This window comes from Plutella xylostella, chromosome 8 (assembly GCF_932276165.1).
Source record: "Plutella xylostella chromosome 8, ilPluXylo3.1, whole genome shotgun sequence".
In the NCBI taxonomy this organism is placed as follows: Eukaryota; Metazoa; Arthropoda; class Insecta; order Lepidoptera; family Plutellidae; genus Plutella; species Plutella xylostella.
In genome coordinates, this window is record NC_063988.1 from 2,353,040 (window position 1) to 2,373,174 (window position 20,135).

The following is a 20,135-nucleotide window of genomic DNA, read 5'->3' on the forward strand; positions in this document are numbered from 1 at the left end:
TGCACAGTTATTTTATTATGGAACTGCATGTTTAATTGGTAGCTGCCTAAATATTTTATTATAGCTACATCTGTGGTTGGACTTTATAACCAAACGTGTCAAAATCGTATGAAAGTAACTGTCAGCTATCGATAGATAGAGTTATTGAAACTCGCCGTAAAAGTCTCATAACTTTTGAACGACTAAGCCGATTTTGATAAAATATAGCTCGCTCGGGGTAACGTTACTTATGAGTCCTATGTCCCAAAAAAACCAAATCTAGTATCGGTTCAGCCGCTTGGGAGCTATGCTACCACAGCCACAGACACCCACTACATTGACACGTTAAAATAATAACACCTCTTTTGCGACGGGAGTTAATAAGTGTAAGTAAGTATACATATTATGTTCCCTTATAAATTAAAAACTCGGGACCAGCTAATGTAGTGCGGCCAAAGAATTAAAAAGTAAGTAAGTAATAACAGACTGCGAAGTCTGTCCAATATTGCCAGTCCCTTTTCGACAAAAGGGACTGGCAATATTGGACAGAGTTGTAGAAGTAAAGTTTGTTGCAATCGAAAAAAAGTCACATAACAACTTTGCCATAAGCTATGGAAATTAGCTTATTCCTTATTTTATTTAAAAAAACGTATTCGCCTCTCTATCTACCTACACTAAATAAATAACTAAATTAAAGGGAACCTACGAATTTGTGCTGAAACAGTGTTTACCGACTGACTAAATGTCCAAAGCTACAAGGAAATGGACAAGCAAACCTCTGCACTGAAGGCTAACTGGGTACACATGACGTTTCAGCCATGCGTGGCCCATGTATACTGTGTAATCTACCTAATTTCAGCTATGTACCTACGCTGAACAAATTCTGATGACCAGCAGTACCCTACCGTTGGTATTATACAGGTTGTTGCAAAAAGGGTATACTAAGCCGAAACCTACATATGCACCATAGCATAGTATATCTAAGCCTGAAACTGAAATCCGAATTTCAACATTCGCGAAAAAGGTTTTTAGGTTTCGGCTTAGTATACCCTTTTTGCAACACCCTGTAGGTACATGTTTTGAAATTATTACAATATTGGACGAATTTTTATGCGATTTCACATTCGAAGATGGCTGCTAAGGCCGAGTTTTTTGATCCGTATTAAACTCAACCACCGGCCCTATGTATTGTCTGTCGAATTAACGTCTGCCAAAGTAGTAGTCATTCGAAGCTGTGTCGTATCGAAGTATTGTCTATCGAAGCAATGACTTATCGATCTATGTGTTTTATAAGTTACTTACTACTTACTTAATTATAAATAGAGGCACATTACATTTAAAATAATTTAAATTATCAAAAGGGGACGCATGAACGACACTGAACACTTTGAACAGTGAGCATCATGGGTGTATAAACAGTTGGAATCGACATAAATTGTCAAAGCTAACTAAATACCACTCACCCTTCCCAAGCATTCGCAATTTACGCACCAGCACACATCAAAGCTGTACTTGTACATAAGCACCTATGTACATAAATGGTGTAGGTACCTATAAACACAAAACAGTGCAGTTGTTACAATACGGGAGTGTGATTTACTGGTTTTTCGTAATTAATTTACAGTTATCCATAAGCATTTACTTAAATTCGAATGATTCAGCACCTAGCTAGACTCTTCGGCTACCTGTGTGATTTTTTTCAAGGCTGTAGAGCATCATTTACTACATAATTCTATGACAATGCCAACCCTCGATTGCCTATTGCCGACCCTTAAGTGTAATTAAATCTATGTCAACTGTATAGACATCGAGATTATGACGCCAATTTCTTTATTTATACATAAGTAATACATGAAACAGTCGCCACATAGTCTACAATTCTCGTGTTTACAGACACATTTGAAAAATCACTATCGGTCACGTTTAATTACCTTTTTTACCTATCTATCTATTATTATCATGTTAAAGCAAATTGTATGTAACACCTACCTAAGTTCTTCGTCGATTAATCGTAGTACATGATGTGAGATTAGATCGTGACGATTATAGATTAAGTTCATAATGTTACTTAATCATGAATCGGGTGATCTGGCAGACAGTTGGTCGTCATTAACTAAATATTATGCGGATGGTGTGAAATAACAACTAAGGAATTTGAAATGTTATTATTATGCTGTTATTCTATTCGACTATGGTATGTTCATATTATATGAGGAGAGCGTTTTAAGGACAAAATAACAGTTAGTTCACGATATTTGACTCTGATCTAGCATGCGCCCTTAGGAATCTAGGATGAAATGTATGACAGTGTAGGTACAGTAAGGTGCAGAAAAACCTGACCCCTCTCAGAAGCATTGTTACTATGGGAGGGGGGTATAGTTTCAAACAGTTTGTATTTTTAATGTACTTATTACTTATTTTACATTCTCACAAAAGTTACGTTTTTATTTTGTTAACCCAGTGTTATTTAATGTTACGTTAAAATTGTACTTTAAATACTTTGTTAAATTGTTACACATAACTTAGTTTCCTTTAGTTCACCTATTAACCCCATGTACCTAATTAACTGCCAATTCTCAAAGTAAACGCGAGAAGCGACGCTTGATAACTAAAAGGGAAACTTCTGACAATTTGAGTGTTCTTGTTAATTTCGTTACTGATAGCCTATGTAGAGCGAAATCTCCTTAGATTAACAATACACGAACCATATGGTGTATCACATACAAAAACAAAGCAAAAACGTCCGCATTTTGTTGATTGTCAAACCGTTTTAAGTTCAACCAAATATCAACCCTTTAACCAATGAATATAAATAGTCTAACCAGAATAATTCAAAATAAGAGCTCACTGGTACAGGTGGTGTGCTATTTGTCGAGACGTTTCTTTTGCACTGACACTCCATCATGTTGGTATATTGTTAATCTAAGCTATGTAGAGCGAGTTCTCTAATAAAATAACTGTGTCGTAATTATCAAGAATTTTCATATGATTCTTATCAAATTATAAATATAAATGCTTGGACTAGGCGCTAAATAGGTACCTTGTTTTTTAATAAACACACACCTATTTTGTGCAAATTAATCCCAAACTTGAGCAATTTTTTTCCCTCAAATCTTCATACAAATATCTATGGCGGCTTTCTGTGTTATAAAATCATAAACACAAGCGACGTTTGACTCAGTCGGCCGGTGGCCTCCAAAGAAGGGTCACGTCGGTTTAGGCGGCACTGACAGCTCGCGATCTAATTGTGTACAGACACAAAATCACTGCACATTGGTTGTCATTGCACTTTTTCAACTTTTATGACACCAACATAATTTGATTTGAAATTGAGGAAGCATAATTCTTATACTAGTTATATTCAATAAATTAAATGATAATGTTTTTTATTAGTTAAGTCCATGGTACTTCTTGATTAAATTATAATTATTAATGCCTAACTAAAACTATAACTAATATAAAATTAAAATTAAACTAAAAAGAAGATGCTGGCCAGATCGCTGCCACTGTCGGGTAGGGTACCCAAGACGCTGGCCGCGTTACCCGTCTATATAGCGATGCTTATCCTTTGTGATAGGTAAGTGCCAGCCCTAGGGTGGTTGAGGCATGGTCTCGTGAGGATCTGATGAGGGCAGTAACACGGAGGTGACTGAATTTTATTTCAAAGATTTAATAGCTAAAACCATCGAGTTTGGGCGCGGTGGTAGCTCAGTCGGGTAAGCGCCCGCTTCTCACGCAAGAGATGCGGGTTCGAATCACGGCGCTGACATGTACCAATGAGTTCTTTTAACTTAAGTACAATGTATATTATCGCTCTAACGGTGAAGGAAAGCATCGTGAGGAAACCTGCATATCTAGATTTAGCACATCTAGATATGTGAACCCACCAACCCGCAGTGGACCAGCGTGGTGGGAAATGGTTCAAGCTTAGGAAGGCAGTTTAGACCTTGGGGATATGCACAAAGGTTCCACTCGAGAGAGCCAGGTGCAGGTACTTACAACCCCACAGAGAATAGAATAGAAACGAGTTTGGGCTATTAAGTATGTTTTTCAAAGAGAGAGAGAAAGATATTTTAGGTTTCCTCTGGATTAGTTAGGTTTACTGGGTTTACTAAATTAATTCGTAACGTAAAATTGTCAATGACGGAATTCCTTCTATAGACAGTAGCCACTAATAAAAACAACGATATATGGCGTGATTTGCAAAAGTACCTATCTAGTCAACCTGCCACGGGGTGACTTCGGTGGGTAACTCAGAATAATACTAATTATATGTTATTGCATCAATAATAAAAAAATCAAGAAAATATTCAAAGTTTCCATCCTCGCTTTTCACGCACACAAATCACAAACTCATGCCTTGTTCTAGGAGCAGGGTCTACCATGGTGCATTTCCATGACCACTTTTCATTAGCGTCCCACCGGTTTCGATGCTTAGCGGAATAGCACCATTAACCATTATTATTCTGAGATATCATCACTTCTTATTCTGAGTTACCCAACATAAAATCACGCCATCTATCGAAATAATTTTTTAAATTAGGATTTGTCTATGGTGTGGTCCCCAAATTTAAGGGTAAAAGCCAAATAATTATATTGTAACCTTTTTTTATACCTATTATATTAAAAGACCTATTCAACGATACCCTACCTACACCATCAAAATAACCGGAAAAAATATCAGCCCCAATTTACTTGTATGGGAGAGGGAGTACCCCAATTTTTTTTGGGTACTCCTCATATCTATGCGAAATATCAGCTTGATATCTTTACCCGTTTCTGAGAAAAAGGGCAGTGACAGACAGTCAGTCAGACAGACGGACTATAAAGAGATCTTATAACGGTTGCTTTTTTCCCTTTGAGGTACGAAACTCTAAAAATATTAAAAAATATTATTCTGCCACCAAAAAATATACTTACAAACATACATACATACAATCAAAAAACATTACTCTCCTCCTTCGGCAGTCGGGTTAAAACAAGTGAGACTGATTCTGAACTTTTGTTTTACGAATTTTAAAAATTAACCAAAAAAAACCTTTATCATAGAAACTTTGTTGACACGTGACTTTTTACCATGGAAAACGAATTTTTTTTTCGCGTTTTTGCAAAACTCGTAGAACTAAAGTTGTTCAGAATGACCCCTTGAGTCATCCCCTTTCGGCTTAGTATACCCTTAGTATAACTTATTATCTACACTTTAATACCTGTAGTTACCTTTCTACAAGTAAATACCACATTTGTTTAGAAATCTAATCGGGTTCCGAGTATGGAGAAAAGTGGCACCCCTATTAATTTCTACTCTTTCCTGGTGCTTACCAGTGTAATTAAACTTAAACTTACCCTCAAATCACTACTTGAAAATAATTGTCAATAAAGTTGGCGAGTAAAAGTTTATCGACCCACCGTGCAAACTTACATGTGTGCGTGTCACTGCGTGTGCTGTGTGAAGAGCATTGAAAACCCAAATTTGGCGGGGCACGTCACCCTGTACAGGCCCTTAACCAACAGTACTAACAAATTCCTAGTCATACTTTAGTGCTTTCAACAACAACAAAAATAAATCCGTATTTGTTTCTGTATTCCGCCGAAAACATCAACTTTTTTAGCTTTATCCTAGGCTACAGCCAAAATATCTTTGAGGATATGCTGCTTACGTAATACCTATGTCTGCTTCCAATACGAGGGCTACACCGAAAAGATCGGGAATAGAATACTTAGGAATAAATTAGAGTGAAACCTTTTTGGTGTATCAAATGTAGTGTTTTTTCAAACATAATTCCATTTTCGAATTTAAAAAAAAGTAAAAAATAAAAGAGTATTGACCATTTGAATTTGACAAGTCGGTGTAAAAAATGGAGCTTACGCGGGAACATTTCCGTGCAATAATTTTTCCAATGATTTCAAAAGGAAGGATACGCCCTTCAGAACATTTTGCTCAAACCTTCTTCATACAAGCAAAATAACTGCCATCTGTCATAATTTGTTGAAACTATGTCAGACCCCAGTTACTTATCCTGACGACGCAACCTTGTACGTGCGTTCATATTTTACCGTCACCGGACAGTAGGTACATAATAATATGAGTGAGTTGCATGCGGACGTCCGTACAAGGTTACATCGCGCGGCCATTGTAGACTTTGGTAGTAAAATAATTATCGCTTTAAAATGTGTTTATTTATTAATTAAGGATGATACGATATTCCATATTCCTTTTTGACCTTCGCATCATAGTTTTTGTAGCTTTTCACAACAAAATAGGCATATTTATCACAAGAAACAAAGACTCTTCTCTCCGTCACAGACAAACGTCGACTGAGGACCGTTGGCCCTAAAATGTCTATTTTAGGGCCAACGCGCGGGTGCCATTTTCTTGAGTGGTTTGGCCTGTCCTTACGCAGTAATATATATGTCAATGAATTTTTCACAACTTTCGTCGAGGTTTATCTCAAGAACAATGTCTCGCCGAGCTTGTTTCTATTTATAAACTTGAAGCACCAAGTAAAACGACTATATATCGTTGGTATTCTGAGTTTCGCCGTGGACGTTCCTCTCTTACCACAGTCCCTTCTACTGGTCGGCCAAAAACAGCGGTAACACAAGATAACATCGATGCTGTACGCCAGTTAATAAAAGAAGATAGACATGTGACATACGAGCAGATTCGGGCTTCTCTCAGCATTGGTATGACAGCCATTCAAACCATTTTACATGAAGAACTGGGTGTCAAGAAGTTAGTTTCGCGCTGGGTGCCCCACCGTTTGACCGAGGAACAAAAGTCGGCTCGTGTTAATTGGTGTGGATCTGCTCTGCAACGGTTCAATGGAGGCAGTTCAAATGCTGTCTACAATATCGTCTCTGGTGATGAATCGTGGATTTATTCATATAAGCCCGAAAGAAAACATCAATCGGCAGTTTGGGTCTTCGAAGGTGAGGTCAAGCCAACAAAAGTTATTCGCTCACGCAGCGTGTCGAAAAAAATGGTCGCTTCGTTTGTATCGAAAACTGGCCATGTGGCTACGATTCCATTACAAGAACAAAGGTCGGTTACTGCTGATTGGTACACAACAGTTTGTTTGCCGGAAGTCGTAAGAGAACTTCGTAAAACTAACCCGAATCGTCGTATAATCCTTCACCACGATAATGCAAGCTCTCATACCGCTCGCAAAACAAGAACGTTTTTAAATATGGAAAACGTGGAGTTGATGGACCATCCTCCGTATAGCCCTGATCTGAGCCCCAATGATTATTTTACATTCCCAAGAATTAAAGATATGCTACGTGGTCAACGGTTTAGCGGCCCAGAAGAGGCGGTCGAAGCTTACAAATCAGCTGTTTTGACAGTATCCACTTCAGACTGGAATTACTGTTTCAATGATTGGTTTAATCGAATGAAAAAGTGCATTGAATGTCACGGAGACTACTTTGAAAAACAATAAAAGTAAATAATATTATGATATCTTTGTACTTTTTTCTATTCCCGATCATTTCGGTATCGCCCTCGTATTCAATCTGGGTTTTTTTCAGCCGGATGTTTCATTTTTAGGTCTGCATTCGTAACATACATGATTACCTAGTGATAGAAATGTGTAGATATGTTCAACTTATCATAGGTTCCATTGAATGAAATACGTAATTCATTTATATGTTGGAAATTACCCATTCAAATGAGGCGTTTATATTTATTTAGCCAAATATATTATTAGGCCAAACCATTGACTAAATGTAGGTAATTCAATTAAATAACTCGCTTTGAGGTTTACGCCGCATTTAACCTATTAAAATGTCCACAGCAAATCCTAAACCAAAACAGAAATTCAATTAACGATAACCCAGTATATGTAAACATGGGTCAGCATTTTGACTGCCCACCAAACCAAATTACTTAATATATGGCAGTTTATATTCTGTTTCATCTATCTTTAATGCAACGCCTCTACCTACTCGAAATAATCTACTCTATCTAGAGTTGCATAAACAAAAAAAGATTCTGTCGCTGACTGGCTAGGGTGGGCTGGACGTAATAATATAAGGAATAGTCAAAAAATACATAGTGTGCCAGTAATAAATAATGCAACCCAATTAAATTGAAATGTTAATTGACGTGTCTCTAACTTCTCTGAGTATGTTTCAATATTAATTCATTTAATAAAACAAATAGATGGTTTTATTTCGTATTTGTACGAATGTTCTTCAACAGCTGTTCGTATAGCTAGATTATCTTGTTTTTTTTTAAAGTAATAGACCTCCTTTTTTCGAAGCAGTCAGGTAGCCTGCATTTCATCAAATAAATAAAGATTTCCCGGTGGTGTTTTTATACATGTTTATTTTACGCTCTAACCCCATCCAATTGGTTCATTCAAGACCACCGTACCGTGTCCGTGAGAGGATATCATAGGATCATAGCATAGTTATTAGTGGAGGAAAGTTCTACAAATAGAATTTGGACTTTGTTCCTAGAATATTACACTCATTAGGTACTGTAGTTTGGTAAAGAGCACTGCAAAAAATAATAATAGTCCGCGAAATGATCCTCGTGACGTTACGATTCTCCACATACGATAATTTCGATTGGCTAGTCCGTTCACCACGGTTACAGACCCTTAGCTATAGCTAGTGATTGTCACCAACTTGATAAGAAGAAGAAGTTCAGTTGTTTACAGCGTACCGAAGGGCGTCCCATTTCATCCGATATTTATCGTACGTTACGTTTAACTGAATTTCTCACTAGGTATACCTACATTCTTTGAAATACCAAAATCTTGAAACTAAAAGCTGACTTCTAAATAATTTTGGCCTATCTTCCTACCCATTTGTCGTCTTCGGTATTTGGACTTTACTGATACCACTATTCAAAGATTGGAAAGAACGCAACATAAGTAAATAAATGATACCATATCACGCACATCCCACAGGAAATAAAAGATTCAATATTTGTAATAATCGATTATGCCTATCTACAGTCAATAAAGTATCCCAAAATATATTGGTTAAGGGTGTCTTTTTATCATCGGGACATGGCTTTAATGCACTTTGTATGGTAATTGATAAGTTTTCTTAGATTTATTTATTGTATCTTTCAAGGTATGATACAATATCTGCTTTAGATAGAAAAGTCATAGAAAGTATTCACTATTTACCGAGTTAGAAGAATGTTTATGTGTTTGATAGCGCCTACTCACGAAAAAGTGTTAGGATTCTTGAACATAAGACCCTTCACCGTTTGTTATTCGCCGGCTGGTTGATGTACTTTTAGTACACTTTGCGAGATTATAATAAAATATGGCATTCGTTTGCGGTTTAGTTCATTTGACTGCCAATTTCGTAATTACTTTTATGTTTTTGTTTTTTGTACCTAAGTTTATTGGTCAGTACTCAGTACCCCTCAGGACGACTTTGTCATTTCATATCTACACCGCAAACCCTTAACATGACAAATACTTAATTACCACTACATACATAGCTCTACAAGTTGTAACACTTGTAACTTTAGATCCTAATAAAGAGTCGGCGCGGATTGTTAGGAGTCCCGCAGGTGGGTAACACAGTATTAAAGACGCGTTAAGACAAATTAATTGGTGCACGCCTATTTTTTAAAACACGATGTATGTAGAGTATGCACCTGCTGTTAGCTACCTAGGTTGCAAGATGCATTTTTGATTTAACCTAACATGAACCAATACAGAAATACGGTTGTTAAAACAACATTACCATAAGGTACTGCCATTAGATATTTACATAGTTCACGGTACTGTTAGCATAGAAGGGTCACTCCACACCGTTACCTATTGAACCCAAGCATCTTCCGGGGCGGGTAGGGTCAACAGCGCAGTCATCCGAGTGTTGAGTCAATGTTGACGTATCGCGCACCGAAGGACCTCCTCGCTTCGCCGCCCGCGCATTGACGCGGTTGCGCGCGCGCAGGAAATTGACCTATTTCGACACTCTTTTAATGCCCATTTCCATGTAACATCCGGTTTCTTTATGCCTGGTTAAGTTAAAACGGCCTATCTAGAAAAAAATATAGACAGCACGCAGTGGACGACGAACATTCTCTGGCCATTTTTCGCCAAATTTCTTAAATCTTAATCGTTACCGCTGTTCATACATAATGGTCTGAATATGATTGTGTGAACTATTGCAATGCCAGTTACACAAGCCACCTTGAAACTTAGAAATTACACAATTTTTATCAGAATCATGACATTCATCATGCTTAGGTACTATGGGATAACGAATGCGATAAAAACTAGAGGTATAATATGCACGTGCCACCTTCAGGCAAAAACAAGAACAGTGGGCAATAAATCGTCAGGAATCCAAAACGTGTTATTAAAACTCTCCGCATGTGTGTCATTAAAACCTGCGCAGGATTTCGGATATCAATAATTCATCGGATCAAGCCCTATCATTGGCTCGCTCTCCGCATACTTTCCCAACATTTGAGAGGGTATAATTATGGCGTTTATATTCGCCCTGGTCCTTCCCGGGTTTAGGCAAACTAGGCAATTATCACATGGCCTGCGGTCCGTTCCCACGGGATGGTAAAATTGTTAGAGTACATACAAACGTGTCGAACCTCGCGGCTCCTTGAGGTCTTGGACTTTTTGTCCGTCCGTATTAGGCTCGTAGGATATCGTAACTGTGGTCACTCGAGCTACGAAGCCTTATGATTGTATCCTTCACTGTGCCGCCGGCTCGTACAAGTTACGTCGCTCGCTTCCTTCGTCATTACCTCTGAGTGCTTCTAAGATATGAAGCAGTGTACACGGAGCAATGTTTTGTAGTGGTCGAAGGTTGGGAACGAAAAGTAGGAGTACCGGGTTTGTTTGTTCGGGACGCAACAGATCGCGTGAGAACCTTAAGAACTGCGCATGGGCGTGACATCGAGCCCTTTTTGTTTTTTTTTTCATCTCTCGGCTTGTTTTCTTTTGTAAAGCTAATGTAACGTTCAGAGAACATATTGGTAATAACTATTGAGGTACTTTGGTGGATTGTCGTGACCGTGACAATGGATTTCTTGCTGTATGATTTATTTTGGGCTGTTATTTGTTTTTATTATTTGTATTGTATTGACACTCGGTAGTGCTCGTAATGAAAGCAATGTTGAACATTTGCTGGGTACTTCGACATGTGTTAATGGTTAAAGTGTGAAGCAATGCGTCTATTTGTGTGCATATTTCTGCATTAGTCGCGCTTGCGCCCTTGGCTATTGCGCGCTCACATTTTTTGTTTCGTCGCAGAGTTCTCATGCTATGCGTTCTCTATTTAGGAATGGACGCTGAGAATTTCAAAAACCGATTGTGCCCGAAGGTAACATTAAAAATCCATTAAGTGTGCATTCAAGTCCTATCGACGAGCTACGTGGGCCTGGACGGAGTGTTTCAATTACCGGCCGGCAGCGAACCTACAGAATACTTTCTCCGTATTGTTTGTTTGCGGATAGAAATGGATTTCCACCGGCCTCCCGGGCCCACTGCAATCGAATACAAATGGCTTTTATTGGAGGACTCTTAAAACAGAAACCTGAATACCTACATAGAAATTGGGCTTGCATTCTGTTACGAATACAGATCCGTGCAGAGAGGTACGGGTTTAGCGTGCTCCAATTCAATTCATGATTTCCATTGTGAGGCCAATATGATATTCTAAATGCACTTTGTGTAATTTATTCAATACAATCAACTCTGCCATCGGAAAGCTTTTTCAATTCCTCTGCAATGCAAACTAATTCTATTTTGAACCAGTATAAAGTGAAACGTCAACGGACTCTTCATTCGTGATTTCTGATTTGTTATTTTTGTCACAATTATTCTATTTTTATGTCGGTATTATTTTTCGAATTATTATTTTACTGGGTATTAAAATAGTCAGTTCTCCGCGTGTGCTGCCTGCGCCATTAAAATGGGGAACACACAATTTTTAAGGATCTCCGTCAGCAGAACCTATTAGTTTATGGCTACTTAAGGTAGACATAAAATTCTGGAAGCATTGTGTGTAGTTATGATTGTTTTGCGTTCGGCGGGCGTTGTGTTGAATAAAACATACATTTTACTGCACAGTTCGGCTTCCTATGGTGCATATTTTTAACATATTTCGTGATCGGTTTCTGTGCATCTACATTTTTATGACATTCGGCAGTGGGACGCGCGGGAGTTTCCTCCGGGTGTTGTGGAGGAAGTTCTAAAGTTTGTCGGAACACGGGGCATGGTGTTTTAAAATAGCTTTTCAATAGTTTTATTGGTCTGATATTTCAACTTTATGGAAATTTAGTTTTCTGCTTTTGTTTTGATGTCGCTTTATATGGTTATGTTTGTCGCGTTTTGTTTGTCTTCCTGTAGGGACTGTTGATTGTAGGGATGTAAATTTTAGATAAGTACCTACAATAATTTTTTGAATGCCGAGGTTTTACACAAGTTGATGTTATCCCTACCCCATTACTGTTAATGGTGGTGGAACAGAACCGTTGCGTCCAACACCATATTAAAACAGGCTAGAGCTTTCTTTCTCATTTATTAAATTCATTAAGTATTTTTTCCGTAATTACTCACAGCAATTAATTATTATACAATAATTAATTTTAAATGTCACTCCCAACTAGTCCCAACAACGGATCCTCAGTGCAGCTGTGCGCAATATTATAGCTATGTATTGCTTAATTTTCGTTTAGTATAAAGTGAACTCGTTATACATAAGTTTGAAACTTTGACTCAGTAGTCCCGGAGCAGATTCTATTGAATCAGTCCGTGTCATAGAGTTAGATTGAAAAGTTCTAACACTTTGCGCTCGGAGCATGCAACTTCTAAATTTCGCTCGTTTGGATCTAGAAGTTCCGCGTTTATTCTCATGTGATCCAAACTAGATATCTCTAAGTAAGTACTTTTCCTATTTAGTGATCTATTTTCGTGTTTGCTTCAGCAATCTAATAAGTAGTTCGATAGTGTTTATTTACTGACGCAGTAAGTTTTTATTCATTGTTAATGTGTTTCGAGCAGCCATCGACAATGACCAGTGAGCACCCCTCAAATCAATTTGCAATAATACTTAATTGAAATCTGAGCAACAATGGCCCTCATCAGCACGTGTGCTAGTTTCCACGCCGCTCCATACGCCACCGCCTCGGGCCATATTGTGCTTGGATCTTAGCAATCTTTGTCTATGGAACGGCGATTGATGGTCCCCCATTATTGTGCATGTCGCATTAGCTTGAAAAATGAATTCTCGTGTTTGATTTGAGTTCGCCTGATTGCATGCTGCAATTCGGGTCGAGTGTTTTTTGCTTTTCGGTAGCGAGGGATGGCTGTGTGTTGTTGAGGGAGCAATTTGTGGTTTTTTAAGGGGCCGTATTGATCAGTTTAGATTGCAGGTGCTAGTTCCCATGGTTAATTGTGTGCCGGTAGATAAAAATGTTGAGTCGTTAAAATTCTGTTTTGGGTTGGTGTTTGATGGCTTAGAATAGTTTTTTTTGTAACTTTAATTGGTGACCTAGTTTATAGATAGCTTATACCTACGATATTAATAGCAGTCCAGTCCCTAATTTACTATTTTTATACCGATTTAGAAATGTAATTCTTAATAAACTATGTTATGCTATATAATCAAAATTCAAACGTGAAATACGAACTGGGAAAGAGAATATTAATTTACAAAATAAGACAAATGAATAGCGCATCTATTTTAAACAAACAATACGGTTAATGAGGCAAACAAACAAAATGGCTAATGAGCCAAGGTGAGGCGCGGATCATCAATCATTTTAGTAGAAAACCGAATATAATTGTAAATTATCGCAGCAGACAAAAGTGTAAGCGATATGATCTCTAGTGTGTTTGTTTGTATGTGAGCCGAGTCTGGTAAAGCACCATCTCGCATGTGGGCCGCTGTGGGTCTGTCGGTACATATTGTGCTATGTATTTAATGGTAATGTCCCTATCTCCGGTCCAATCTTTACGCATTTCGCGCCACGGTCGCGCACGAACGACGAACCGTGTCCGCTGCTCAAAAATGCATTTAATTTACGAATTCTCATTACATTTCTGCTTTAATTTTGGATGGAGACCGAACTGCTAGCATAAGTTGTTGATGGAATGAACAGTTTTCTAAAGAATCGACGAGGAAATTTAAGATCGTAGGCGTAGAATGCAGACAATAGGAAAGTCGGCGACAATGGTTCGAGAAAGTATTTGCGGTTTAGCCTGTACTTTGCAGCTTAATAGGCAGTTTATCAATGGCTGCTGATGCAGTAATTTCCCATTGATGAGATATAATTACCTTCCATGTGTTATGTCAAGCAAAACATGTTTGCAATCGCGACTCGCTTTCCTAACGTCTCATTATATCAGCATGGGTTCACTTTTTGTTCACCCACCTGTTTCGGATTTGTCGTCGAGTTTTTCAATCGAAATTTAAGTTTTATTATGTTGAGCAAAAACCCTTGATCCTGCGCTACTGATGAATAACACGTTCTGTCGTTAAGTTGGGAAAAATGTCCTCCACATGGATTTGATTATAGAGTAGAGATGTTGCCCTGTCGCCCGGCTACCTGAGTTATAATCCGTTGCTACGGTGCGGGGTTTAGGGGCCTTATTGATCACATATTGTGACATGTACAATGTAATGCTAATCCTACATGATAGGGCCTTTATTGTCATCAAAATGTAACCCTCTTTGGTTACATGTTGGGATCATGCTATGTTTCTATTTATACCAAAACATTCTCTAGTTACACAAAACCCTACTCTTTTTCACCATATTTCTGTACAAAGCAAGTGGTAATTTTGAGTGTTTTTTCTCACAGATGGGGTACAAAGGTTTGCGGAGCTGCCGACGTATACGGAGGTGAACCCCGGAGAAGATGCTCTGCTGAAGTGCCGGATATCGGACAAGAAGGGGGTGTGCTCCTGGCAGAAGGACAACAAGGTTGGTACACTAGTAACATTAGCTTTTCTTTTATAATATTAAATATTGAAAAGAAATTAGAAACTTCAGTATAAAATACTGCTATACATTTATAGACTAGGCTCAGACAATGATGGATTTCTAATTTGCTACATCCACTTTTCGCGTGTAGTGTCAGTCTATAGCTGGACCGGAACATATTTTTATATTATTTAAAGCTAGGTACTTAAATATATATTCTAGAGGGTTCCTGAATAAGTTATAATAATATATAACTTTGCAACAAAAAACATATTTTCAATCAGAGGCCTTCCGCATTGTGCCCAAAAATATTAAACAAACCCAAATAGTGGAAAGTAAACACCTGCCTGTATTAAACTCCATTAATACTACTTTCGCACTGCACGTAAGCAGCCAAAGCAAATTTCATCAGGAACACAATACCGTTTCAGACAAATGAAATCCTCATATTTGGCGAACATTATTAAATGAACTGAAAAATTAACCCGAGTCTACAATAACAAACCGGGGAACGGATGCAGCCGGGATATCTGAGCAGCCTCGAATCGCATCCGAGCCAAACATGATATATTGCCTCTGTTATTATGTTTCCTCCCGGCCCGCAAAATATATCCTCCAACGTTATTCAATAACATGCTCCTGAATACAATCCGTTCACTCTATCTTGGCCCGTGAAGCGACCGACCCCGACTGAAAATCTCCTTTAAAGCCTACAAATTATGGCCAAGTTAGGCCTGTGGCGTGACGTTCCACGGGCCAGAGTTAAAGTGAACGGCGGGTAGAGGCTGTTTGGACCTCCGAGTTCTAGGATTTAGGAGGCTAATATCGCCTTTTAACCATTCATACAGGCTGGCCTGGCTACTGCGTCATGCTACAATGTAACATTTTTGGAAATACATATTTCAGCAACATTGAAAATACTCTGATTGTAGGTACCTACCAGGGAATCTGGATAATCACATTCAACTTTGGTATCTGTACTAACATTGAAATGTAGATAAAGTGAGGAATACACTCCCGTTATTTCGTGTAAAACATAATAAAACGTTAATTAATTATCGCGTTAGTCGCCTCGGTTGTTTAATGCTCGGAGATTCCATATACCAAGGTACCTATACGTAGTGGTAGTAAAACTTTGATCAAAATGAAGTTTTAATTGAAAATTTAATTAAAGCTACTGGCTATTGGTTCAAGAGTTCAACAGCAAACATTAACTTATACATAAAATAATATAAAGTTTTTCTTTCGTGGTGTTTAGCTTCGGCTAAGCTATTTAAAGTTATTATCCTATTTCGGTTGTAAAAAGCGCCTTAGTACTATGTAGTAACAGTAATTCCATCCCTTCATCCAGCATAACATATTTTTATTAAAAGTAACAAACATACACCCAATTTTTCTGTGGAATGTAATACCTACCTTAGGTACCTACCTATTTATTTGCATTATTTACTACACAAATTATAAAAGGTATCCATATTATTATACATATTCATATTATGATACATTTCCAGTACGTACGTCTACGTTGTACAATGTACATCATTATAATACTATTATTCCCGCATCACATTATAATCTACACTCTAATTACACAAAGCCTGACAGATAATTAGGGAAACAATTTATTTTATAGCATAATCCTAAGATTCTTCTCGTAAAGTACCTGAAACCTATTATTCTTATGTCGGAAAATGTCTCTGAGTAAGCATTTTTCTTTCAAGATAAATTACATGCTGTAATAACGTTTTTAGTTTCATAGAGCTGTGGTCAAGTGTTAGGGAAACTAGTTAGTTTAACTAAACTAACGTACCTACTATACATAAATATGTAAAACTCAACCATAGTTAAAAACTACTGATAATTATTAAGACATTTTGCAATCGGAACTTTTTAAAGGTTTAGGTAGCCAATTTAGATTATATTTACTGTTGTTTACTGTTTAGTTTACTGTTTAGTAAACAGTAAACAACAGTATTTCTGAGTTTACTCTTTCTAGAAGGGTAAGTATGTGATGATGGGACGGATAGTGCATCAGTGTACTTGTGCACATAATTAGGTACTATAGAATCAACTTCAGTGGTGTTTGCTGTCTATCTCAGTGAGGCTAGAAATTTATTCTTATTGTGTAAAATTTACTGTTATGCCTGTTGTGTTAACTGCTGGTCTTTCTTATTTAAATAAATAAATAAAGAACTCAAGACACCATCATTGTAAATTTTGCTTCTCAGTCACTAAGTAGAAACAAAGATAAACACACGAAAATGTACCTATAAATATACTTATTTGTTATGTTACGTTGGCCTATATTTTATATTTCACAGAGCCATTTGGACTAATTATCCAATTTTCCAGCCACTGTCTGGTGAGCTCTATTTTGTACGTAATTTGGCCACTATTGTGCTAGTTCTATTTCGTTTCGGTTCAACTTTCTTGCTGTTTGACAAAGTTACCACGGTTTTCTTTGAAAGTAAGAAATTAAAGTGTGATACATTATGCAATAGCATACTCCAGTAAGTGAAATAACGAACGTTAACAGTTAGCTTGGACACATTTAAAGTTTTTACAGCACCGGCCAAGCCTTTCCGTTTGCGCTCGGAACACGGAATTCTCTGAAGTAGCTAAAACTTAAATGCAGAACAACAAGAAAGAACCTCTTTGGCAAAGTGCACCTATTTAGAGCTAAGTAATTAAGTAGAAGTTAGCTTTTAAAATACGTTTAGAGGTAAATCGTGACGTGGGCAGGAAATGTAGCGCGGCCATTACGTTCTGAAAGATAACGTTCCAAATTTAAACTTTTGTTTTTTTCTGAGAATTTTTCGCTTAGTCATTGCCAGTGCGTGTTACTAGGTGTGTAATGTGCTTTATGTGCTATGAGTATGACCACAGTATGACCATTACATTGAAGTATGTGTGACAAGTTACTTTGCGCTGTTGTCGAATATTAATGGCTATATGTAGAATAGAGACATAACATACCTACGCGTAGGGCGGTACGTTATGATTGGTTCTATTGATACAACTACATTATTCCTATCTTGTACATATTGCTCATTCAAATGAAACTTTTGGGCACGCTGCCAGCAGGTAGGCGTAAAGTTTCTAAATAGGTTCTTGCCAGACCATTATACCCACCTCAGGGTGTAGCGGTGTGCCTAATGGTTGTCATATAATGCCTATGACTATTAAGTATTAACCAGCAATGCCTGAGGCTTTAACTGAAGGCTTCCCGTGTTCGCCGTGAAATAAAATGAAATGTTCTCCTAAAACACATACAATCAGTTGCAGAGCACTTACACAATGTTTCTCTTTAGCTGGTGGTGCAAGGAATAAGCACACTCCACGGTATAGACCGTATGCTTTCTGTAGTAGCTATTTAACTTTACCATTTAGTATTTACTGGAGCGCTTGCGTTTAACTACTTACTCGAAGATTTATTTATGAAACTTACAGAAAATGTACTTACTACCATTCTGCAGAACTTTATTGTAATGTGCACTATTTAGACTAAAGAACACAAACACATGTCTCAAAATCAAATTTTCTAATACCCTGATAATTTTAACACGGTTTCCAAGTGGATTTATTTTCCTCAACCCTTTTACTTTAAATCGTCTATTTTCCCGTAGCCTCAGAACCCAAACCGGGCTCGGGTTATACAAACGGGAAAGATTCCCAGCAATATTCGAACAGCAGTTGGAAAATATTTTTAATGGACGTTTCGTAGAATTGGTAATCCCATTGGATTTGTCAGGTGGAGGCCCGCATTCCACTAAGTGCTTATTGGGTGAACCAATTTGCGAATGCTTCGTTCTTAAATAGTCCAGTCATTTTGTGATTGGGGTCAGTTTCAGGGAAAAAATATTTTTCCAGTTACCTTTATTTGATACCCAGTTACACTGAGTTTAAGTAGAAATAACATAAGAGAATTGACATATTACTTAATTAGCTAGGTAATAAAATTAATCAATGATAGAAATATGCTCTTCTCATTTGATTCTTGATAACACACCTAGGTAAAGGTATCTTTCGCAAAAACATGAACCTAACCTAAGTATAGTTTTCATAGATATTGTATTATTTTGCGTTCTATATTCTATACGTCATTTGTCACTCCCAATTAAATATTCCATGGTTCTTAATTTTAAGCTCTACATTAGCAGACGGAGCCCCCTGTACATGGGTAGGCAGAGATACGTCGCACATTTGTCACCCGGCATCTCCCAATGGGGTAGTTTCATTAATTTGCTACGCTAAAAGTTTTATCGCTCTCAGAAACTCGCTTTATGTTATGAGTTATTATATATAAAGTTATATGTATAGGCTTACGATATGAGAATCAGGCTTTCAAACACACAGTTAGTTAGTTTAGACAGTGATGATGAAGATTTGCACAAAGGTTCCATTCGAGAGAGCCACGTGCAGGCAATAGTATATATTATAGTAATAGTACAAGTTACTTATAATTTTATTGGCACGTAGCTTTTCTGCTTTATTTATCTATCTGTACATAGTTATATCTGAAGTTCCCTACCTCCTTATATCTTGTTTTCCAAGTCAAAACAACGGTCATTATCATAATGGTCGATCGCTTACTCAAGGGATCCACAGTTTTCCAATCCATCAATATTTGCATCCCTTTGTTATGGCATCTGATGAAGTCGGCATCCATTATTTAGCTGCACTTGGCAGACCCACGGCCAACCGGCTTATGCTTTAGAGCCATGTAAATTCCGTACGATGTTTAGGTACCTACCTGCTATTTTATTTATTTAATTCTTTATTGCACAAATATTCAAAATAGATGTACGAAAAGGTGGGCTTAATGCTAAGAGCATTTTCTACTAGCCAACCTACAGGAGGTGCAGGAAAACTGGATTTTATTATATGTATTTTATTTTGAATGTTTAGATGATATATTACCTATTTATTTAACTTTTACTATGTACTCGTATAACTATAGGTATAATATAAGAGGAAATTCATAACTCCTTTATAAGCCAGAGTTTAATAGATGTTTAGCAATATAAAATGACTTGTTAATCTGTTAAATATCATTCTAAACACCCATTGAATGTTAAACGTTTTGTAGTAATAACATGGATAGAGTTTGGGAGGGTAATTCAAACAGATTTTCATCGCACGAAAAGCCAGCTTTCTCGTTACTAATAGTAACGAGAAACTAAGGCACACGTATATTTTAGCTGATGCTTAATCCGGCGTAAAATGTTATATACTTG

The 20,135-nt window shown here is 37.4% G+C and overlaps 1 protein-coding gene across 1 annotated transcript in view; it reads left to right on the forward strand.

The window, feature by feature from the left end:
- The window catches only part of LOC105383771 (irregular chiasm C-roughest protein), a 50,168-nt gene that overhangs the window by 2,117 nt on the left and 27,916 nt on the right, over nucleotides 1–20,135 (forward strand). The window contains exon 2 of the mRNA XM_048622482.1: nucleotides 14,777–14,898. Coding sequence (XP_048478439.1) covers nucleotides 14,777–14,898 — 122 coding nt within the window. The remainder of the gene's footprint in view (nucleotides 1–14,776; nucleotides 14,899–20,135) is intronic.